At 41.8% G+C, this 25,460-nt stretch overlaps 1 protein-coding gene across 3 annotated transcripts in view; it reads right to left on the bottom strand.

Moving 5' to 3' along the window:
- The window catches only part of REEP2 (receptor accessory protein 2), a 795,838-nt gene that overhangs the window by 254,575 nt on the left and 515,803 nt on the right, over positions 1 to 25,460 (bottom strand). For all 3 annotated transcript variants that reach the window (XM_044069516.1, XM_044069519.1, XM_044069518.1), the window contains one exon: positions 22,540 to 22,684. In XM_044069516.1, the coding sequence (XP_043925451.1) occupies positions 22,540 to 22,684 (145 nt within the window). The remainder of the gene's footprint in view (positions 1 to 22,539; positions 22,685 to 25,460) is intronic.

The following is a 25,460-nucleotide window of genomic DNA, read 5'->3' as shown; positions in this document are numbered from 1 at the left end:
TGCATATTTTTTGCACTGTTCCTCATAAAATTTTGATTTTCTAGTAAATCAATCTTCCTCTTGTTTAGAAATTGCATGTTGACACAAAATATGTTGTTCTGTTACTTTTTTAAGTGAATTAGAATAATATTAAAAGAAATGTCCCTAATCTGGGGCCTCTGTCTCCCAAATTATTTTTGGCTTTGTCCAGAATTCTTGTGCAAAGAAGCCGACATGTATCCTCCCCATAAATGTTAGTCACAGAGTTTTGTACTGATTTTTCCACACAAACTCTCAGCTATTTAATATGTGAAGCATCCTAAAAAAACATATTCTTGTCTTTATCCTCACACTGGTAAAGAATTCATTGCCTCTGCTCTAGTCTTAGCTGTATTAAACATATAGTCCAAAACAGTACCAAACTTACTTAGATTTAAAAAAAAAAAACATTCAAGCCCCGTCTTGTCACGTATATCAGCACATTATCAGTGACTAGAGATATTTTCCACTCTATCCCTTATCATGTATCCCCTTATAATGGATCTCTTTATCATCACACCCCAGTGCCCTTAAGTACAGTGTGAGTACAAATGGTGATAGGACTCCCCTTATGAGCTAATCCTTCATTATAGTTTCAGGAGGAATGAATGACCACCATGTGCCTTTATGCAAGCTGTTGAATCAAAGTATATTGCCACAATTCCATGTACATATCATGTCATTATTCCAAACATATAAGAGAGTAGCATTTTACTTTCTTTGCATCCAAACTTACTAATGCTAACTCAACAATATTCTTCTGTACAGCACTCATCATTATCTCTGTCCTTAATATACTGCTGACTGTTGCCACTCTCCCACAGACTCACATAGATTGCTTTTAATTACCTTCAGTATATACTTCACTAATCTCACTGCTAGAGTAATATAAACAGCTTATAATCATGATTAAATATGAATAATTCTCTGAAGGAACATAGCAAACATGGATTTTTAACCATGGTTGGCAAAAACACTAAAACATCTTGCTTCCACAGTTGAGGTATTGCTCTCTCTTTCCAACCATTCACTGAACACTCTTTTGAGATAGGGAACCACATTGCCTTTATACTTCCATATTTTTATACATACACCATCCTGCCTTTATACTTCCGTATTTTTAAAAGTACACCATCACTGCCCAGAGTTTTACCTTGTACCTCTCCCCTCATTACTTCCAAACTTTCTTAAGCAAGTCATAGACACCATCAATTAAACTGCTGGCTCTTCTCTTACGTCAGGTCTACCTGCATCCTTTAGAGTCCATATTTCATTCTCTTATTCCTCTAGCACAGACTCGCATTATATAAGCTCTCCTGATAATGCTTAAACCTCGGCAATCACAACTGGATCTCTTATAAGTAAAGAGTTCATAGCCATGGGAAATAAACCAGGAAGTGATTCATTGCAGACTTTGTGTCATATGCACAGCAAAAATGCTTCTGGAATCTTTGGAAAGATGAAAAAATGTACCTCTCTGAAACTAATACAGAAATCAAATTTCTTATCTAATATGTATCTACTATCTCCCATCCAATCCCCTCCATTCTGGTTTGAACTGTTAATTCCATCCATCCACAACCCCTTTTCCCATTTTTGCATATAGGGTCAGTGTGTCACTTCAACAGTGACAATCATCTAGAGGCAATGTTTACAACACTGGGAGGCTGGTCCTGCTGTGGTAGTTCTCCTGCAACATACACTGGCATGTACATTCACACTTATGGCCAATTTAGTGTGTCCAATCCACCTACAGTATTAAGCCACATCACAGCTCATTCAGCCAATTGTTAACCAGCCTCACAACCAGATAAACCACAGAGTAAACTACCAGCATTAAATGAGCTACCAAAAATATTGTTCCACTAATTCCCTTTTCCTCCATGCCTACAATTTTATGTTCCACAAATTCTCTCCACCTCCACTCCAGTACTTTTCTCTACTACAGCAATTCAAGCCGTTCTACTCTTCCTCCACACTGTCATAGTATTTTTCTCTCCCATAACTACTCTAATCAATCTACTCTTACTGCATCAGCAACATGTATAAACTGCTTTGCCTCACACTATCATCCATCCACATACTAAATAAGCTTTGTGCGGCCTTCTAGCTTGTACATTCCTTGAACTCAAAACAATCAAAAAAGAAGCATAACAATTAAATATAGGTCATGCTGCTAAACGCTAGGTGTCTAAACATGAAACTGCACTCATTGCAAGTATTCTGAACCCTGGAAGATGCTGACATTTGTGCAGTTACAGAAACTTGGGACAAAGCTGTGGAGAGCACCCCAGCCTTACCTGGTTACTCATCCTATCATACATTCAGACCCCAAACTGTGGGCAGCAAAGCCAAAGGAGGTGGACTTTCAATATATATTAAAGACACACACACCTCCAGGCTGGTCAAACAGTATGATGCACATGAGACATTCCAGGTGCAGTTAACCATTGACAGGACCCCTATTTAAATCACAGCTAGCTACATGCCGCCAAAATTGACTCAAGATGCCCACTCCACCTGTCTGGACCTCTTCAAATCTATCAAGATTCAACCCTTTACCCAGATCCTGGGTGATGTTAACTACCCAACCATAGACTGGAAAAACTACTCATGCCAGAACACAAATGCCCAGAGATTCCTCAATTTTATCAACGCAAATGCCTTGGAACAGCTAGTCGATACCCCCACAAGAAGTGATAATATCTTGGACTTGGTATTAGCCAACATGAGTAACCACTGCAGCACCTCTACAGTATCATCCTCTCTGGTAAGATCTGACCATAAAGTGGTCACTTTCGAAGTCACCTCTCTGTCCTGACCCCCCCTCTAGCTAGGGCCAAACAAAAAAACTTATCCAAAGCCGATTATAACCTCCTGAGAGATGGTATAAACAGCTTCACAGCCCCCTCCCCCTCTGTAGGAACTGGCACCAATGTCCAAATCTACACCAAAGTACTATATAAGCACTTATATAGACATGGAATCAGGGATACCCGACAGGGCAAAATCATCCTCCGCAAAGAACAGTAAACCTGTCTGGTGGACATCTGTGATAAATAAACTGTCTAACAAAAGAAAAACAAAAACTGCTGTCCAGGACCAAGAAGGAGCAGGTGTCCAATTGGAAGCAATCCCTCCTTAGCCTGAACAAGCAAATAAGAGCACTAGTGAAATCCTCTAAAGTCAATTTCAAGTCCAAATTGGCCACACCTACTAGAGACAATCATGAGGTCTTCTTCACATATGTCCGCAATCTCAAAGGAAGCACCCAGATCTGTTCAGAACTGGTGGTCAAGGACACCACATACACAAATGCTGTAGATATAGCCAACCTACTGGCTGACAGATTCAGCAAAAACTTCACCCCTCTGTCCCCCTCTATCAGTAATTCAGGACATCCCAGTACCTGTCCCCACTCACCTTATCTCTAGGGAACAAGTCATTACTGTCCTCTCAAAGGCAAAAAATACAACCTCCAAGGGACCCAATAACATTGCAGGCTGCATCCTACATGAACTTGCAGCACCATCAGACACCCTATAGAACCAAAGCCTGGGTACTGGTTTTGTCTCAGCCAAGTGGAGCTTGGAGTGTCCATAGATCTGGGAAATTGTTGACCCATCAGCCTAACTAGCCTGATCTGCAAGGCCATGGAATGGATCATGGACCTCATTAACAAGGACATTGGCAACCTCCAAATACTCGACCCCACACAGTTTGTCTTTGTCAAGTGGAGGTCATGTCTGTTAAATCTGGTCGACTTCTTTGAGACAGTCACCAAAGCCATGAGCGAGGGGAAGACAGTGCACACCGCCTACCTTGACCTGATCAAAGCCTCCGACACAATTCCCCACTAGGGCATAATAGATAAACTCTCTCAACTAGGCATCAATCCATATGTTACCAGATGGGTAGCAAACTGGCTCTCTGATAGAACCCACAGGAAGTCACCTCAAGCAGTACACCCGTAACGAGTGGTGTACCCCAGGGATCGGTCTTGGGGCCTCTGTTATTTGGGATATACTCCTCTGAAGTGGAGGCCAAAACCAGTGGGCTATGGTTGGCAAAGTATGCAGATGACTTCAAGCTGGGTATGGTCATCAATTCTCCAAGTGATGCGGCTGTCCTCCAAGAGGGTTTCACCCAAACAAATGACTGGTACCAGAAACATGGCCTCAAGCTGAATACCAAAAAGTGCATCAGCATCTCCTTTGAGGAGAGTGATGTCCTCACATATTATCACATTAATAACAATGCCCTAAGAACGCTATCAGGTCTGAGGGATTTGGGCACCCAGATTGATAGCAACCTGACTTTTGACCACCATGTTGCTTCTGCTGTATGGAAAGCAGCTTTCTACATGGCCCACCTCATAAGTAAGGGTATCTCATCTAGGGACAAGGAGGTCATAACATCCTTGTATTCTTCCCTTATAAGGCCAATTATTGAGTACAACACCCCTTTCTGCACGTACCTCGCAAAGCACACGCAGCAGCTGGACAGACCAGAGTGGTTCCTCACCAGAAGAATCCAGGGCCACAAACATCTACCCTACACAGACAGGCTAAAGGCCCTGTCCTTCTACTCAGTCTCATACAGACTCCTCAGAGGTGACCTCTGTCTGGCATACAAAACAATCTCAGACCCTGCCTTGACGGGACTGCTACATATCCGCAAGTCAAGCTCCATTCAAGTAACCTGCATGCGCGACCTCAACCTGGTCTGTGACATCAATAGGACTTGTTAGCAAGACAGATTTATGTCCCAGAGACTCCCCCATCTGTGGAATAGACTCCCTCTCCATGTCAAGCAGAGTACCTCCTTATGCCTTTTTAAGTGCAACCTGGATAACTGGATAGAAAACAGAAAATACACCCCTGGGATTCCACCTGTGTTCCTGCTGGACAGGGGCTTTGAGTGCTGACTTGTCTAAACATTGGCAAAACTTTTGGCTAGGCTTATAAGGGCCTCAGGGCTAATAGCCTTGTAACTTCCAATGAACCACTAAAATTAACCCTAAGGGGTATAGGTAGGTCAATATACACATATGATGGAGGACTCGGCAAGTCTTCCTTCAATCATCAATTGACAGAGTTACATTATGTTATAAACTATCACAACAATGCCTAGTTTTTGACCTGAAAATGTACCCACAAAGTTACTCTTAATTGTACTTTGCTATTTATACCTCAAGTAGGAGGTATACAATTAAATACAGATCAGTCTTCTACGCCACACATCAGAAAAAAATAAATGAAAGTTACATACTTACTGTAATGCTAGGTCCATGTAGACTTGTTTTCATCCAGTTCAAACTTTGAGTTATCAAATCCAAATGGATTCGACCCTAGCAACTTTTAGAAGCTGTGAATCCAAGGTCCTGACTACAATTCCCCTCTGTTCTCCCAAAATACCTCAGTTCAAGTCTGCCTGCTGATAACCAGAAAAAAAAATTACATTAACAATCAATCTAACCAGGCTAACCTATGATTGACTTGGAAGTGGTCATAAATGGAGAAACAGCAATCAAAGGCTGTTCATGGACAATGTCCCTGATTATGTCCATCCATTCAAAAGGACCCAGGTGACAATTTCAGAAGGGGGATGCAGGAAGGGACGTTGAACCAGATGAAACAAGACAACACTGATCTAGCTTTATAGTAAGTACATAACTTTCATAACATATATATGTCTGTTTTCATCCAATTCCACCTTTAAGACAGATTCACAATCTACCAAAAACACCTGGGCAGTATCAAGGAAGGATATTCCCGAGAAAGGATGTACATGATCTGGACTTGCATCCAGCTTGCAGTAACAAACAAATGCATGAACATCGACCAAGTTGCTGTAGCATAAATCTCATGAATAGGAACTCTGAGCATAAAGGCAGTAGAGGTAGCTATCATCATTGTAGAATGAGCTTGCGAACTCATTCCTTCCAGTAAAGCTCTTTTGAGTGAGTACCTTTAACTCCTAGTGGGCGTGGCTTCAGTATTTAAAAATTGAAGTTATCACCTTACATTTTTAACAAATATCCATTGACAGAGGTCATATATCAATACAGTTGTGTTTGCCATCATGTATGCTTCAAGATAAAAATTTCCAATACCTTGTATGTAACATGGTTTGGGAATTATTAATGCAAATATGAACAGGCAATATTTGGCGCCTAGAGGAGCAGTAGGAGGTAACTGCAGAAATGCCTGGAGACATCACTCGGCTGTAATGAAGTAGAGTCCCATCTTTTCTCATGCAAACATTATACAGTCAGAAAGCCACCTAGATAGAGTGGCTTTCGATACATTAATGCTAGTTTCAGTTTAGAGAAAGACACAGATTTTCTAACGTCCTTAGTCCTGTGTAATAAAATCTGAGTTGTCTGTGAACATCTTCTAAACGTATAGTATATTCCCCTTTATGAGAAAACTTTAGGAAGAAAACTGGCAGACTGATAGTCTGGTTAAGGTTAATTTTGGAGCACCTTTAGAAGGAAAGTGGGATTCATTCTCATACACACTCTGTCATGGAAGACCACGCTCTGCAATTCTGAAATCCTCCTTGTGCAAGTAACAGCCACCAGAAAGAGGGTTTTCCAAGAAAGATATTTTAAATCATCTGTGGCTGCAGATTTGAAAGCAGCCCGAGTTAAGGCTTACAGCATGATAACAATGTCCTATGGAGAAACGGGGTCCCATATATAGGGCCTCAAGAGGAAGGTTCCCTTCAGAAAAGCCTTTGAAATCTTTAGTGAAGCAATGGGAGTTTGATTGTGTCCAGTATGGAAAATGGAAATGCCTACTAACTGAACTTTGATTGTTGATAAAATGGAGCCTTTTTAAAAAGATCTGACAAGAAGTCCAGCATCGATGGAAAAGGTGCTGAGAAGGGATTTTTTTCCCTTATATTATGCCCAAATAGAAAACCTTTTCCATTTGCTAAGACAAACTTTTCTAGTATTTATCATTTGTGAAACTGATAACATATAAACCCCCAAACTGGAGAGCCTGGCATCTCTGGCCACCATTAGAATTGTAGGAACCATGTGGTCAGCTTCAAGGTCCTTAGATTTCAGTGAAGGCATCTAGATGGGTGACTTAGGAGGTCTGGATGGCAGTCCAATGTCCAAGACGGATGTACCAGATGAGGCCAGAGGAAGGAGAACCAAGCAAAAAGACTGCAGCAAGGTTGGCCCGAGTGACTGAAGATTTGTGTTGCCAATATCTGACAAAGGGACCATTCATTAGGCAGAAGAATGGACCTGCTCAGCTTGTCGACTAGAATACTGGAAGGTCCCAGGATGTGCATTGCTATAAGAAAGCGATGTGAAGACTTTGCACACTGCCACACTCTCATGGTTTCCCGGCAAAGTAGATACAATTCCATTTCCCCTTGCTTGTTGAGGTACCAGACTTCTTCCATGTTGTTTAATCTGGATAAAGATCCCACCTTCAGAAAGGGAGTCCTGAAAAGCCTGCAACACAAACAGGACTACCCTCATTTATTTATTTATTTTATTTGCAGTTTGTTTTCCAGGATAGTCCACTGGGCTACAAGGAGCCCATTTTCAATGGAGTCCTGGGGAGAAAAGCTCCAGAGAAATACAAACACATAGTACAGAAAGAGCACAAATCCATAATATACATTTCAATTAAATGTTAAATACATATTTTGTATAGTACAAACCCATATTGTACAATTCAAATAGATGTTACATAATACAGAAATAAAAGATTTTCATTAGGTAAATTACATCAAGATATTGATGTGAAGATTGGCCTCCATGGGTGACTAAGAAACCTGCACTGTCTTCCCTCTGAAATGCTCCCACATCCATCATGGGAGGGCAAGCATTCATAGTTAGCATTGCCATTAGAGGTGGTGGGAAAAATGGTTGGCCATCCAACACCACTGGAAAGGTCAACCACCAACTGATGCCCACCCTGTAGATGAGTGTTAGATGCATGTAGTAGTGGGTGCAATATTAGGAACCACACAACTTACAGGGTAAACTGAGCAACTTTCTTATAAGATCTTGATAAGGGAACTAGTGTGATCACACATCCCATCAATCGTAGCAGCCAAAGAATGAGTCTTACAGGAGTTCAGTGGTGATGAAGAGCTTGAAAAGCTACTTGACATAGGGATAATATCCTGGACTCTGGAATTTTGGTTCTCTGACTGTATACAGGTGGCATCCAATGAATTATATCTGTTCTGTAATTAAACTAGTTCTTTGTTTGGTTGACTGCAATCCTTGATTGCTGGGCAAGTTGGAGCAAGAAGACCCTCTGTTGGACAAGAAGATCTCTGGTTGGAATGGTGAGGAGCCAATCATCTAAATATGGGAAGATTCAGAATTTTATCAGTGTGAAATACCCTGCTACCACTGCCATTCATTTGATGAACACCCAGGGGGCTGTGGTGAGACTAAAGGGCAGGGCCCTGAACTGGAAATGATTGGTTACCTGCTGGGAACAAAGAGATCACCTAGAGTGCTTTGCTATCTTGATATGATAATAGACATCCTGGACATCTATGGAGCACATCCAGTCATCTTTTATCAAGAGGTAGAATGAACTGTACTGTAACCGTCTGAAACTTCATCTGTTTTGCACACTGGTTTAGGTGGCTCAGGTCCAAAACTGATCTGAGGTCCTCTGTCTTTTTCAGAAATAAAAAGAACCTGGAATAGACACTGGATCCTTGGAGGGGACCAGTTGGATGATGTTTTTATAACAGCTTTTTTACTTCTACTTCAGTGGATTTCATCTTACTGGATGGTAAATTGGGAATCTTTCTTTTCTGCAGAGAAGGGAAAACAAAGGGAATACTATATCTTCTAGTGATTATCCTGAGCACACATGTGTCGTATGATGGCCTGCCAGGCTTGAGGGTGCAAGGATAAGTGCCCTCGACTGCCTCCAGAATGTGGCAGTTAGGCAACCATTCAGGAGCACTGAAAGGATTTCTCAGTGAAAGGACTGTAAAATTCCTGATTTTGCAGTCCACCTCTGCCTCTAGGGCAACATCCATTGAAATCCCCCCACCCCATACCATCTTGGGAGTGTATGTCTGCAGGAATGTCTTGGTTAAAACCCTGAGATTTTCTAAACCACATTTTCTTCCCCCCTTTCTGGTAACTGGAAAAGGTCCTTTGAAGGGTGGAGAAGCCAATCCCAATGGCAGAAAGGGTCTTACTGCCTTGCTTGCTTCTGTTGAGTATCTCCCTCCTTAACCTTTAGTCCAAAGAGTGTTGAACTGTCAAAAGAGGCATTAATGAAGGATGTCTTGAAGCCTTCCACAAAATCACAAATCGGATCTAGGTATGCCAGTGCTTGCTGCCCTACCCAGACCATCAACTGCATTAGAAAGCAGAAGTAAGGATACATTGGACATCAACTGTAGGGTAGACTCCACTGATTTCTGAATATCCTCAGGTAAGTTGTCAGAGAGGGACTAGGTAATCTCCTTGGTCAGGTCCTTCTGAAAAAGTGTCGTATGGCAAGGTAGTTCAGCACTCTAGCTGCAAAAGTCGCTGATGCGTACATCTGTTTCTTGAACCTATGCAACACTCTTGACTCCCTGTTGGGGGGATGGACAGATGTACTCTCTTCAAAGAATGCCTTATTTGTAGATGCTGCAACAACCATGGCATCTACTGTAGGACCATGGCTCCAGTATGCTTTGTCCTTTGGGGGGATGGGAACCAAGATCTTGCCCAGTTTCTTTAGAATTGGCTCTATCACATCAGGATAGGATCCTTATATCCCCACTGTGCCACCAGATCATCAGCGGGTGGCACCAGCCAAGAGGTAGAAGACCCGGCCCCAAAAGCATCAACAAACACAGACTCCTCAGAACAGGTGCACCAGTAGACCTTCACCCTGTCTGTTTCATCAATTTCAGGATATCGCCAATATGACATCTTCTAGAGGTGACCCTTCACAAGTCTATGTCTTCTGTGACTGACTCCAAGGAGGAGTTTAAATGTCTCCTTTTACACATCTATTTCTTAGGACCCTGCTATGTTTGGGCTTCCAGGGTAGGGTCAGAATCAGATTGGGGACTTGTGTGACAAGCACTCCCGAGACTAAAAGAAGCAAACTGTCTCAGTCTATCAAGATGTAGTGTTCAGACACAGTATCCAGTGGAGGTTGGGACTGAGCCAAGCATGACAGAGACATCTCTTCTCTCCGTCTTGAGAGAATCCTTTTGAATGCATTGAAAAATTATGACATGACTGGAACTGAAAAAACGAAAGAGGTAGAGGAAGAGCAATCTCCACTTCGATCTGCCCCAGCTATGAGGCCAAAAACTGACCAGTGCTTTGGCACTCGATAGCTCTGGGAAGGAGAGATGGCTCCAACAATTTCAGAGCTGACCTCACTCCTCAATCCTTGGCACCAAGGCTTCAGCTCTGAGTTTCATCCTGAACTGACAAAATCATAACACAGCAGGGAAAGTATACTGTTTGAGTTGAAGTCGAAAGGATTACCAAACTCTGATGTAGGTGCTCTGTGAACGCTTGGATCCATGGACTTCATATTCAAAGGCCAGACTAGAACTGGAAACATCAATGGGGGGGGGATGGACAGGGCTGAACCTGGTGTGCCCAATGGGGAAGGCTCCAGGATGACTTCCAGCTGAATCTAAAACAGGAGGAACCTCTGCATCATCCTGTCGACATCAGCTTCAGTAAGGCTCTTTGTGGAATGATAGGACCTTGAAGGTGAAGCCATTGAAGGTGGTAGGGAGGAACGCCTCTCCTGCAAGAAGGGAGAATGCAGCCTAAGAATCACTGACTCCAGTAAGAGGCATTCGGGAGGCATCAGCAAATGGATACAAATACTATGATGTCTTCAGAGCCAGACCCAAAACCTCTGCCAGATCATGGGAGCACCTTCTAGGTCTCTCTTCTGATTCCTTCTCCTTTTCTTTACGCTTTTCCCTTTCTTTCTCCTTGTAAGGTTTTTATTGCCCATTTTCTTGGCCAGCGAAGTCATCTTAGAAGAAATGGAAGCTGCCAATGTTCCTGCTTTGGTAGAAAGAAAACCTTTGAGGACTAATTTATCCCTGTGACCCCTCATAAAGCTCTCATACCAAAGAAGATGCATGTCTCACAGTCCAAGCCCAGGTGTGCCAAAGCTATGCAGTACACACATGCAAGGACTAAGGGTCCTGCGGAGGAATTTTGTGTCCACAGGCCAAACACTCCAAACGTGTCTGCCATACCAGAATTCACAAACCTAACAAAAACAGTTCAGCATGAAAAGCAATCCCACCAAAAACAGTGCTACACAGAAAAAAAAATCTAAGACAAGTTTTCTAGCACATCTTGTTAAGGAAAACAATAAAAACATTAATAATCAACCACTCCAAAGAGCTTAGAATGACAGCAGGAGATAAAAGAGATTAGAAAAAGAAAACTATCAGGGGAAAAAAAAAAACGACTAAACCTACAGCAACAACGAAGAAGGGTTATCACCTATCTCACAAGTTGAAGCTCAGAGCCTTTGTAGGCCATGTCCTTCAAACAGAAGTAGCAAAAGAGATCTGAGGTATTTTTGGGGAACATAAGTAAGGAAGGAGCCACAGTACTGAATACACAGCTTCTAAAAGTTGCTGAGATTAAATCTGATCAGATTTGATAACCCAAAGTTTGAACTGGATGAAAACACACATCGGATCTTCTATTCTCCCTATAAATGCTCATGGGTCAGCAGCAAAATTAAAGAAATACCCTTAGTGGATAGGAACAAAGCAAGCCTTAAAAAAATGCAGAGCAAAAAGCATGATTTTGCACCTATGATAACAAAAGGGTAGGAAAACCTCTCTGGAAGCCAAGCACAAGTCAAAGTAAAGTGTAAAACCAAGACTTTATTAGTGTAACATTTTCGTACATTAACCATGAACTTTATCAGATAAAACATAATTAAATACTCTGTATTTTATACAAAAATAATCCAATCAAAATTCTCCAATTCTGTAATAATTAATCTGCCCCCTGAAAAGTACAGTTGTGAACACTTAACAGAAATGTAGATGTTCAAGTGTATTCACTGTTGCAGTCATCACCTGTGGGTTATCCCTGCTGTGGTAGCCCTCGGCCAGCCCGAATACTAGAGTCAATGTTTTTCTGCATCAGCTGCTGCTGCTTGCTGACTGACGTCAGGTCATCCAGTGCTATAAAGCTTGGCAGCCGATGCCATTACATCAATTTTTCTTGCCCTAACCAGTCAGAAGCCCAAGTAAATATGGTAAAGTGGTCCAGGTGGCTAAAGAACACCATGAGAAGCTTATATCTCCCAAAAGAAAGAAGATATAAGGGGGAGGAAGGGAGGGAAACCAGGACTGCAACAGTGTATACACTCGAATATCTACATTTATGGCAAGTGTACACAACTGTACTATGTTCTTCTTGTTTCACTGTTGCAATCACCACCTGTGGGAGGGTTCCCAAAGCTGAGGAGAGCGGTGGTAGAATTAGTAAGAGACCTTGGTATGGGTCAGCAAGCCCTGCAGAACTGCAGAGGCAAACCCTGCCCTAGCCTTAGAAAAAAGAGGTAGGTGGTAATGCTTGGTAAAGGTATGGAAAGAAGTCCAGGTGGCAGCTTCCAGGATGTCCATGGTGGGAACTCCTCTGAGGAATGCTGTGGAAGTGGAAGCTGCCCTAGTGGAGTGGGTTTGAATAGACTTAGGAGGGTTTCCCATGTAATCTGTAGCAGAAATGGATACAGTGTGATATCCATTTGAAAATGGTTTGCTTGGAAATGGGCTTCCCTTCTGCCCCTGGAACAAAGCTGACAAGTAGTTGGTCTGTTTTCCTGAAAGGTTTAGTATGGTCCAGATAGTATCTGATAAAGTGAAATGTCTTCACTGGGGATCGAACGGACATCGGTTAGTGCAAGAAAAAAGGATCTCCAGTGGGGTAGTTAGCTTTAGACGTTTTCAGCTGTCATTCAAACTCTTGTAGCAATCGACCGGCACACTTGCGAACTGCCTCTGCTACGGGCTCCACGGCAAGACAGACTGATGTAATGGCGTTGGCTGCCTTATTTTATAGCACTGATGATCTGACATCAGTCTGCAAGTGACAGCAGCTGACGCAGAAAAACATTGACTCTGGTATTCGGGAAGGCCGACGGCTACCACAGCAGGGATAACCCACAGTTGATGACTGCAACAGTGAAACACGAAGAACATCATTAAAAACATACTCTTAAAAACAGATCAACTAGATCGAATATAAACGCATTCCAGTATTGTGTACTTTTCCTAATTCAATAATTACAAAACTAAACATATAAATCATGTTAAGCAAAAATTAACTTATAAAAGATAAGTAAAATAAAATAAATAAAATCTCATCTGTCCAGTGCTTTCAACTTTAAGAGACAAGAAATAAAGCAAACATCATTTAGCCCAAGCCATCTAAAAGTGTTGAGTTTCAACTGCCATAAAAGTTCTTTTCTCTAACAATAGGCTAATAGGACCCTCTCTTGGTCCTAAAATTATAGTATCTATAGCCATATATTCAAAACTATGGCTTGGGAATGCCTTATTGTGTTTTGCCAGGGAATTAATGTCTGAGCCCTTTCTAATGGCATATTCATGCTCATAAATTCTAGCTCTAAGTCTACGGTCAGTTTTACCGATGTAGTAACATGGACAGTATTGGCAATTGGCTATATATTACCCGCTTGGAATTACAGTCAAATTTGTAAGTGATACAGTATTCCTCTCCATCCCCATAAAATGTGTTACCAGTATTGATTTTGGAACATCATGGGCAACTTCCACATCTGCCCATTTGCAGATATTTGTTCAAAGTTGTCCCACTGGCCTTCTCCAAAAAGTACAGTTTTGTACCTACCATAAATGTAGATGTTCGAGGATCCACATTGCTGCAGTCCTTACTATTGGGTAGTCCGCTGTCCAGTCGGCCCGAATACCAGAGTATATGGCTGACGTCGGTCAGGGCGCATTAGACTGACGTCAGTACGTCAGGGTACTAATGCGCATGACCGACGTCATATCCTCAGTCTTTTCTTGCCCCAGATGTCAGAAGACCCTAAAAAGACAAGGCCAAAATACCTGCACCAAAATTATGTACAATATATACAAAAATATCAACATATAACCTCACCTACACAACCACCCCTAAACACAGAGGGGAAGGAGGAGGCATTGGACTGCAGCAATGTGGATCCTCGAACATCTACATTTATGGTAGGTACAAAACTGTACTATGTTCTTCGCTCCACATTGCTGCAGTCCTTACTATTGGGTAGAATCCCAAAGCAGAGGTAAGGGAGGCTGGCAAATCATAAAGAAGTAGGAGCTGACAACATGCCCTGCAAAACAGCTGTGGCAAAACCAGCCCTAGACTTAGAGTAGATAGGAAGGTGATAATGCTTAGAGAAAGTATGCACTGAACTCCAAGTAGCTGCCTCCAAAATATCCTTAGTTGCCACCCCTTAGAAATGCTGTTGAAGTGGCAGTAGCCCTAGTGGAATGAGGCCTAATCCCAGCTGGAATCTCCTTGCCATGATGGGAATAACAAAATGCAATGCAAAAGCCAATCCACCTAGAAATAGTTTGTTTTGACACAGGCTTGCCCTGCGAACTCAAAGCAAAAGAAACAAACAACTGCTGAGACTGCCTAAAATCCTTAGTCCTGCTTAAATAATAACGCAATTGCCTGTGTACATCTAAAGTGTGCAAAATCTTTTCCCCTTTATTTTGGGGGTCTGCATAAAAAGTAGGCAAATGAATAGTTTGGTTTAAAGCCACACTAGAAACCACCTTAGGCATAAAGGAAGGATTAGTACGTAATGATACCCTATCCTTATGGAAAATCAAAAGGGCTCTACTGCCATAAGGGCCTGCAACTCAGACACCCTTCTTGCAGAAGTAATAGCCAACAGAAAAGCAGTCTTCCATGACAAGTATTTCAATTCAGCAGTAGCCGCAGGCTCAAAAGGTTGTAGAGTAAGTTTTTCCAACACAAAATTGAGATCCCAAGCAGGAGTAGGAGCTCTACGTGGGGGTCTTATATTCTTTGCCCCTCTAAGAAACTGCTTGAACAAAGGATGCGAAAACAATGGTGGGTCACAATCATAGTGAGCTGAAATTGCTGCAGCATGAATCTTAATGGAAGAGAAGGACAAACCTTTGTCCAATAACTCAGTAAGATATTGAAGAGCCACACTCAAATTAGGCTCAGAAATCTCCAAATTCTTTGCTGTACTCCAAAATAAAAATCTCTTCCATTTTTCTGCGTACACTTTCCTTGTACTAGGTCTTCTAGCTTCCATAATCACATTTAAAACTTGTTGAGGAAGTTGAGACCTGCTGTGTTTCAACACAGAATATGCCAGGCTGTTAGATGAAGAGAGTGAAGCTTGACATTGAGCAGATGACCGTCCTTCTGAGATAACAGATGAGGAATCAGAGGTAAAGGCCATGGAGGCTTCTTTACCAGACTCCGTAGTAGTGGGTACCAGTGTTGCCGAGGCCAATCTGGAGCTATCAAAATCATCCTTGGCCTGTCTTGTCTGACCTTTAATAGTACCTTTGGAAGAAGAGGCAGAGGTGGAAAGGCATACACATGAAGGTTTTTCCAACTGAAAGACAGAGCATCCACTTTCCAAGCTGTGTGATGAAACCCCTTTGTGCAATACTTTGGCAGCTGGTGGTTTAGTGGAGAAGCGAACAGATCTATGTCTGGAGTTCCCCATGACACTGTCAATTTCTGAAATACATGAAGATCCAGTTTCCACTCGTGGGGATCCATGATTTGTCTGCTTAACACATCTGCTAAGGAGTTCTGTGCTCCGGCAGAAACCTTGCCTGAAGAGTTAGTTGCAAGCTTAGCGCAGTCTCCCATAAAATCATTGCTTGCCTGCATAGAGGATAAGAATGTGTTCCCCTTGCTTGTTGATGTACCACATGACAGTTGTGTTGTCTGTTAGAATCAACACCTGCCCTGGAAGAAGTAACTCCTTGAAAGCCATTAATGCAAACTGGACTGCTAACATCTCCTTCATGTTGATATGTAGATGCTGTAGTCTGGCAGGCCACTTGTCTTGTATCCACTTTCCATTTAGATGAGCTCCCCAAGCAATGTCCGAGGCATCTGTCGTTAAAATCTGACTCGCCTCTGGCCGGGTCACAGAGAGTCCCTTGTTTAGGTGACATTCCTGAGCCCACCACAAAAATTCTTTTTGAAGGCAAGGTATTATTTGAATGACAGTGTCCAAATCCTGGCAGTGCTGTGTCCATACATTTTTGAGATACCATTGTAGCTTCCTCATATGCAGTTTGGCATTGGGAAGCACCAGAATACAAGATGCCATGAACCCTAATGCTTGAAGGACTGTCCTTGCAGTCAGCACGGACTGATGAGATAGTTGATGGAAGTAAAGTGATAGACTCTTTTGTTTGTCCGGGGTTAAAAAGGCCATCTGGGCTACTGTATTCAGTCTCACACCCAGAAAGCACATGTCTTGAGAGGGTACTAGACTGGACTTTATTTCGTTCACAGAATACCCTAGGCATCTTAGCACTGCTATAACATATTCCAGATGCTGTAGAAGGTCTTCCTTTTCTTGAGCCAGAATCAGGCAGTCGTCCAAGTAAGGATAGATTTGAATTCCTTGTAGCCTGAAGTAAGCTATCACTGGAGCCAGAACCTTTGTGAATACTCTGGGCAGTAGATAAGCCAAAGGGCAATGCAGAGAACTGATAATGAGAATTTCCAGCTCAAAACCGCAGATACTTCCTGCAACTTAGCCTTATAGGCACATGAAGGTAAGCTTCCTTGAGATCTAAAGTTACCATCCAGTGATCTTTGCCCAGCAGAGGTAAAAGCTGTTGTAACGTCAACATCTTGAACTTGGGAATGTCCAGATAAGTGTTGAGGAGAGATAAATCCAAAATTGGTCTCCACGTGTTCCCCTTCTTTGGTACTAGGAACAGGTGAGAATAAAATCCTAGGCCCCTTTCTGATACAGGAACTGGCTGAATGGCCCCCATCTGGAGTAGCTGAGAAATTTGCTTGTGAGCCTCTTTTCTTTGTGGAGGAGGAACGTCTGGCATGCCTTTGAAAGGAGGCATTGTATGGAAATAAAACCTGTAACCGTGGTGAATGATATCCAACACCCATCTGTCTTGAGTAATTAAATCCCAATTTCCTTTGAAAAGAGACAGTCTTCCTCCCAAAGGAGCTACCAGACGAGAATCTACTGGCAGCTGAAAAGGCAGGTCATTGGGTCTGTTTACGAAAGGACTGACCCCTGCCCTCACCAGAAGTCTGAGCAGGTGAACTCCCTGTTCTAGGCCTAAAAGAACCTTGAGCTCTGCCCCTACCACGTCTAGACCTACCCCTAGACTGGGAATCATAAGCAGGATATGTCCACCCCTTAGCAGGCCAATTTCTACTAAACTTCGGTGGCTGCACCTGCAAAAATCTTTAACAGTTTGCATAGACTTAGCTTTGTCCTCCATTTTCTTTAAAACTGCTTCCACAGGCGAACCAAACAACACATCAGACTGTAAAGGAGCATCCAAAATCCTTGTCTTAACATGCTCAGCTAAATTCTGATCCCTCAACCAGGCATGCCTGCGAAGAACAGAACTAGTGGCAGCCACCCTCGAGGAGGCCTGTACAGCATCAAAACCACATTGCAAAGAATGCTTACCCACTTGTTCAGACACATGAACCAAATCCAGCAACTCTTTACACTCAATACCTTCCGCCAAAGCATCCACCTTAGATTTCAATTGTGAAAGGAGATAATTTTGATATTTTAGCATGTGAAACTGACAATTCAACGCCTCATGGCTAGAGTGGAAGAAGTATACACTTTCTTTCCCCACCTATCCAAAGCCCTTGCCTCTTTATCAGTGGGAACAGGATTTTTAACCACAGAGGCCTTAACACCTTTAGGCCCCTGAGAAACAGTTTCTGGGTCCGCCCTAGGACTCTTAAACAAATACTTATGAGCTTCAGGCACCCTATAGTACCTATCGGGTTTAACAGGAGCAGGAGGCAAAGAGTCAGGGTTCAGGGAAGCCTCTGCAAAAACATCTTCCACCACATTCAACACAGGAGGTATAGCTAAGGGCCTATGCTGGGGTAAAACAAGAATTCCCTAAGCCTTTTCCTGAATCAGAGTAATCCTGGCCTTCCCATTTAAAGTGCTCCCTCATGGAATGCAGAGTCTCTGAAAATGAGAAATCCTCAGGAGGAGAAGCTGTAGGAGTGGAATCATCCACATCAGAATCAGAATAAGGAGGATACTCCTGCAAATCTTCCACAGAAGACTCAGAAGCCTCTGAACACTGTTCAAAACTATCAAACTCCGGTTCCACCCTGGGCCTCTTATCAGGAGGGGGCATAGAACCTCTAATCATAGTAATCAAATCTTCTGCCATTTTAAGCATATGTTTCTTAGGTACAGAACCCGAAATGCTAGGAGAAGCCCCCACTGAAGCTGAACTTGGCCTACCTCTCAAAGAAGTTTTGGCAACAGAAGGAGAGGCTCTAACTACCTTGGGAAGAGAGGGAAGAACAGTTACCTGCGAAGCCCCTCAGCCTGGCCTACCTCCTGAGAAGGCACATCCTGTAACAGTAAAGTTTCTGCCTGAGACTCCATAGAAACTCCTGGCAAAACCTCTGGCTCCACTGAGTTTCTAAAGAACCGACGTCCGGGACTGCCGGTTCATCAACCCTAGGCTTCGCTGTTTTGTCCTTGCGCTTCTTGACGAAGCGGGCGCGGAGCATCCGACGGCATTTTATAATTGCAACGCTTCCCAAACACTAACCTGGCACAGTCTAACCTCCTCTTAATAGTGCGTTTGTTAAACCTAGCACAAGAGCGGCAACCAACAACGCCGTGCTCAGGCCCTAAACAAGGTATACACAAGGTATGGTAATCCCTATGAGGTATCTGTTTCCCACAAGAAATACAGTTATTCACTTTTTCTGACATCCGTTAAATACTGAGGCAAGAAAACCAAAATGTTCCCCAACGGGTACTTAGCCAACTCTGATTCGGTCTGAAACTCCGGTTTCGGAAATATTTCAGAACGCCAACCTGCACTCGCAAAACTGCTTCTGCATCGGACCATGCGGCAAAAAAGACTGAGGATATGACGTCGGTCATGCGCATTAGTACCCTGACGTACTGACGTCAGTCTAATGCGCCCTGACCGACGTCAGCCATATACTCTGGTATTCGGGCCGACTGGACAGCGGACTACCCAATAGTAAGGACTGCAGCAATGTGGAACGAAGAACATCTGATTTGAAATTGGTTCCCCTCCTAAAAACTATCCTAGGGGTAGGTCCAAAATTGTTTTCTTCCATAAGGATAGCCCAATTCTTAATTAAAATCCTACGTATACCCCCATGCTCAATGTTAAATTGAGTAATGAACTGGGCATTGCTCATTAACAAGGGACTGGAATTAATCATCCCATCATTAGCAATGACCTCCACAATAGGTTCATTGCCCGTAACCTGAGAAAACCCTAAAATTGGACGGATGTAACCCGTTTCTTTCTTGGAGACAACCTTGTTCTTTAATTCTGTAAGCAAATGGGGGGAGCCTCTCCTCTCAAACATAGATACTAGAAAATTGCATTCCTGTAAGAAATATTCATCCAAGGTAATCATTCTGGCAGCTCGTAGGAGCTGCCCCTTGACTACAGATCTTTTTTGATGGATGGGATATGCAATGGAATAATGTAAAAAACTATTTGAGTAAGTCTTCTTTCTGAAAATTTTCAATATAAAACTCCCTTTAGCATAATCCTTTCTCAACCTTGCATATAAATAAGCGATCTCTCCCATACTGAAATCGTTACTGAATTTCAAAAAAACTTGTTGTACCATTAATATATTCCAGAAAATTATTAAATTGATTCTCATTACCTTCCATACTATGAACAAGTCATCCAAGTACAGTAAATATAATTGGATGTTGTCTGAAAAAATACTGTTGAAAATGAATCTATCTTCCTATGCAGCCATAAATAAATTTGCAAACACCACCCCACAAGGGGAGCCCATTGCTACTCCACTCTTTTGTAAATCCAGTTCCCCTTTAAAACAAAACAAAAAAGTTGTTACTATGTACAATCTCAAAAAGCTCTTCATAAAGATTAGCATCCTGTTGGGATACCCCCATCTCGAGCAAAAATTCTGAGATCCACTGTATGCCGTCTACCTGTGGGATAACCATACACAAATCCTTCACATCAATGGTAGCTAGATTATAATCTGGATCGTATTTCAACTCGTTAATGGTTCCCAAAAACTCCAGGAATCCTTACAAATGTGTCATTCTGAGCTTACAAATTTCTTAGCTTCATATCTAAAAATCTGGCACATGCAGAAGTTATAGAATTCCTTCCATCTATTATTGGCTGCATGGGGGGGGGGGTTGTAATAGCCTTATGCATTTTTGGCACACCAAAAACACATGGCAAAATAAGGGCTGTCATATTAAAGTAATTACACATTTGCAAAGCAATGCGTTGTTCAATAAACATATCATTTATCTGTCCGTACATTTTCTTATAGGCCTCATTCAATTCATTCTTTAAAACCCTTTCATAAGCTGTAACATCCAATAAACTATGCATCCTGTTGTTATAATCAAACAAATCCATTATTACCAACCCCCCCCCCTTTGTCTGGAGACATGATACGTATTTTCTGAAATCCAGCAACTCCTGCACATAATCCATTAAATTATCAGTTTTGGAATGCTTTCTATGTTCAAATAAGTTACTAAAATCCAGTTTGCACATTTTTTTTTCAAATAACACCAATGTTGGATGTAGGGCAGGATTAAACGTGCTAGAAATATGGAAACATGTCTCCTGTAAGCCAATATTGCCAAATAAAGATAAATTCAGTTTACATGTAAAAATTTTTAAGTCAATAAAAGTATTCGGCACATTAGCCCTGCGGCTAGGAACAAAAGTCATACCTTTAGAAAGTAAGTCCCCCATTGTGTCAATACATTTATGACACTATATATTGTGCCTTCAGGTTCAGGTTGTGGCTGAGAAGGGTCTTTTGTCCAATATATTTACCCATTTATCAAACTGGAATGAATGGATGAATAATTTAATAAATAAATATATAATTTAAACCATATCAACATAGGGAAACCATCTATGTTGTATATTCACAAATAGGAATACAAACATGTGAGACTTCCTTATAGCTGTGGTGCACCATATAAGCATTTAGGTACCTTTATGGTATTTTGTACCTATAAAGCTATCAGTTTTCAGGTCATTGTTGGATTTTGGTGCGGTTGGTGTAGTTATAGACATACATGTACATGTGCAAAGGTTTGAAATAACTTTATTATGACTGACTAGTGAAAAGTTGGTGTGGCATCCAGTGTATGTACATGGAAACAACACATTTTGTACTGATCATTTTTATAATATTTTGTGAAAGTCAAACTTCTGCTCATATCATCATCCTACCTACCACTATTCACGTCTCCTCTGTCTCATACAATCTAGCATCTTTCACATAACTACTTTCACTTTTTCTCCATTACAGATTACACAGTCTTTCTGGATGCACTATGTTACATGGACAAGTCAAGAGGCAAGGTTTGAGAATAAAATCCTTAAAAATTCATTGCCGCATGTATGACTAGGGGTTACAGCTGGTGAGTGACATTAAGGCAGGACAATTCGTTTTAACGATTATGATGCCTTTATGACACTTTACTTAACTATTTAAATACAGTTAAACACAGTGCTGTAGCAGAAGTGACCTTTCCCAATCTGTTAAACTGAAGTGCTATCAAGGATGACAGTTATTAAAACACCTTTTATTTTTACGTTTTCATTACTGTTATGCATCTGGAAAAGGCTGTGAAAGGCAGCTTGGACAAGTGAAAGAGATTGAAAGCATACACTTCTAAGATCTGTTTTGATTAATGGCTCTGTAAATAATTACAGCATATACTTGTGCAGTTCTAAACAAGTAGTTTGCAGTTATGACTTTTTAACACAGACCTTGTCCTCCAGCTCACAGCTTAACTAGCCTGAGTCTGAATGAAAGGGAAGATTTCAAGCAAATATCATTGTACCCTATTAAAAAATCACTCATCAGTTTAAATGCTTTGCAAGTCTCCTCTTGAATTACTTGCCAACTTACAGTAAACATCTACATAATTTATCCAGAATCATGTATCCACTAAAATAAACTAGGAAACCCCTTCAACATATTTGGTAACCTATGACTCACCTGAGGTGTTGTCCTTTCAATCAATTATTAAACTAAGGTCCCATCTGCCTGAGTTGGTGGAAGGTTAATGTGAAAGGTCCTGTGGCATTTACAGGAATAAAGAAAATTCCCCATCTGTATAAATGTCACTTCATGTCTCCCTGAAAATAAACCTTAAACCTAATGAGACTAACCTGGTCAACAGAAATAACTATGTGAATAAGTAAGTAAATAACTAAATAACATACCTGAATCCGTGATGTTTTCCAGAATAGCACTGGCAGGGCGCACACGAGTCTCTGAATTACGAAGGCGAACTGTCTCTTCTTCTTGAATCAGTGTTAGATCTTGCATGCTAAAGCTTCTAAGCTTCTCAGACAACACACCTTGGCCCTACAGAGAATGAGGCATAGAGAGAAAAAGAGAGAAAATGAAAATAAAACAATCCAAATTACATGCACAATTTTGTTGCTAGACAGGAAAAGTGCTGAATGCCTGCTAAGCACTTGACAGCAAACCCCTTTTTCTACCAATGACAGATCTATTATTTTCTCATACAAAGTATAGAAAGTGATTAGTGATTTAGTCAAGAAGATGGATTAAACAACTGTAAAGGAATTTATCATAGTATCCACAACACTGGTTACAACTAGGTGTGACAAAGATGAATTTGTCACAATGGTTGCCTGGAAAGTACTGTTGTTTAAGTAAACATACCATAAAAGTAGATGTGGGAATGATCACTGCTGCAGTAGCCTTAGCTATATGGATTATATCCTGCCTGCTAGCTTGCAAAGGTTCAGGGCACCTTCCACACTAAGCTGACTGAAAAGACAAGTTTGGGTGCAAAGCCCCTCAGAGCTTTCATGTCCAAAGAGAGGAGGTGGCTGAGCTCTGAAAGGACAATGCTAAGAACAACACAAAATAAATGCCACATCCAGGCATAAATGACACACCAAAAATAAGGGGGACGGAGGGAGGAAGCAGCTACTGATAACTGTAAACATCTTCTGTTATGGTAAGTTTGCTTACACAAATGTACTATGCTCATCATATCAATCACTGCTGCAGTAGCCTTAGCTATATAGGTAGATTGCCCTAGCTCATTACATTTGAGAGGTGGAAGGGGAAGGGTCCAGGAGTCCCTGAAGAATTGTCCTAGCAAAGCTTGATCTACACCTATAGAAAGTACAGAGGACCAAGTTGCAGCTTCTAGAATACAACCATTGTCAAAAAGTCACAGATTAAGCAAAAGCCCTGGAAGAGTAGGTCTTGACCCTGCCTGGAAAAGTTTTTTTTGTGTTGAGTGTAACGAAAGGTACTAACCTTAGACAACCATTTGGAAATGGTCTACTTTGACCCAGGTTGTCCCTTGTTCTTACCTTCACAAGAAAGGAACAATTGATCTGAAGATCTGAAAGATTTAGTTATGTCAAGATAGTACCAGAGTTGTCTGTCAAAATCCAAGGTATAAAGTATCCTTTCTCCCTCATTTTTAGGGTTGGGAAAGAAAATGGTGAGACGGATAGTATGGCGTAAAGTAAGCTCAGATACCACTTTAAGAATAAAAGATGGGTTAGTTCTGAAAGAAACCCTGGCTCTGTGAAAAATGAGACATGGTTCACTCACCATAAGAGCTTCCATTTTTAAAACCTCAAGCCAGCCAGATTAGCTGGTTCAAATGAAGCAAATGTTAGCTTATCTAACACAAAATTAAGACCCCAAGGACGGCCACCTGTTTTCCTGGAGGCCTATTATGCAAAACTCACTTCAAAAACATTCTGACGTAAGAATGCTCTGAAAAAGGAAGATCTATGGGCAGCCATGCTGAAATGGCTGCTAAATGAACCATAATGGAGGAGTAAGAAAGGCCATAAGATAGTCACTCACATGAGTATTGTAAAACCAGAGAACAACAAGACCTGAATGGGTACTGGCTATGTTGTTGGCACCAACTAGAGAAACTTTTCCAGTTACTAATATTTGATTTTCTAGTAGCAGGATTTCTTGTCTCCTCCATTAGTACCCGCTGCACTTCCTCAGTAAACAGGTGCCTCAATGGATTAAATACCTCATCATCCAAGCAATCAACTGAAGTTGACTGAGACTGGGGTGCATCAAACACACCTGTTCTTGTGTGAGCAGATCCAATCTGTGAGGAAGCTTGCAGTAATTGTCCCTGGCCATTTTTAGAAGGGAGAACCATGGTAGCCTGGACCAGAAGGGAGTCACCACAATGATTTGGGGGATTCCTTCTGAATCATCAGAAGTATCCTGGATATCAGTGGAAAAGATGGAAAAGCATACAGGAATACTCCTGTCCAAGGAAAAAAAAAAGGCATCTGACTTCCAGGACTTCTTGTATAGAGTCCAGGAACAAAACACTGCCAGTTGATTGATCAGAGAGAGGGCAAATAGATCTGATTGAGGAACTCCCCACAGATGGATCAAATCTTGGAAGACCCTCTAATCTAGTCTCCATTCACAAGGGTCTGGCCCTTGTCCTGCTCAGCTGGTCTGCCATGCGATTTTACTCTGAAGGAATGCAAGATGCCTGTCAGGGCCGGCCTTAGCTGAAATGGCGCCCTAGGCGAAGTAGTGCTCTGGTGCCCCTTAAGCCCCACCCATGCCATTCTCAAGGAACACCCCTATTTGAACCACAATAATCTGTAATACAAAATGCAAACACCACTTGCTGGGGCTATTTCAAAATTGTTTTAAATTAATCCGCCATGTAAAGAGTGACAAAAAGCATTCATGAACAGACAGCAATCGAGAAATTGCAAACGATAATGTTTTGCTGTGGATTTGGATGCCTGGATGCCGAATCCGAGCTGCGAACTACGTAATAGTTGATAAGCCAGCATGGTAGTGCCCTGCCACTGAAGGTTTCAAAAACAGAAGTGCCACATTTACCCAAACATTGCCAACAATACACAAGTGAAGTGCCCGTTTTCAGGACCGATCGGAACGCAAGAGTCTGATAAATAGATGTTACAAATTAAACGTGCTGGTTGCAAATGGAGACCGAGAAAATTAGATCCAGGGGCTACATTCGTGACCTATCATGAATTTCATGTCAGTTCGTGTTCTTAACTTTCTATTTTATACATCTAGACCCACCGTCTGTTCTGAGCCTGCTGCTCTTAAAATATCCCCATAAGAGGTA

The sequence above is a fragment of the Protopterus annectens genome, chromosome 4.part0 (assembly GCF_019279795.1).
Source record: "Protopterus annectens isolate FY-2018-M chromosome 4.part0, PAN1.0, whole genome shotgun sequence".
NCBI classification, from domain to species: domain Eukaryota; kingdom Metazoa; phylum Chordata; order Ceratodontiformes; family Protopteridae; genus Protopterus; species Protopterus annectens.
This window is presented reverse-complemented; position numbering and strand designations above follow the sequence as displayed.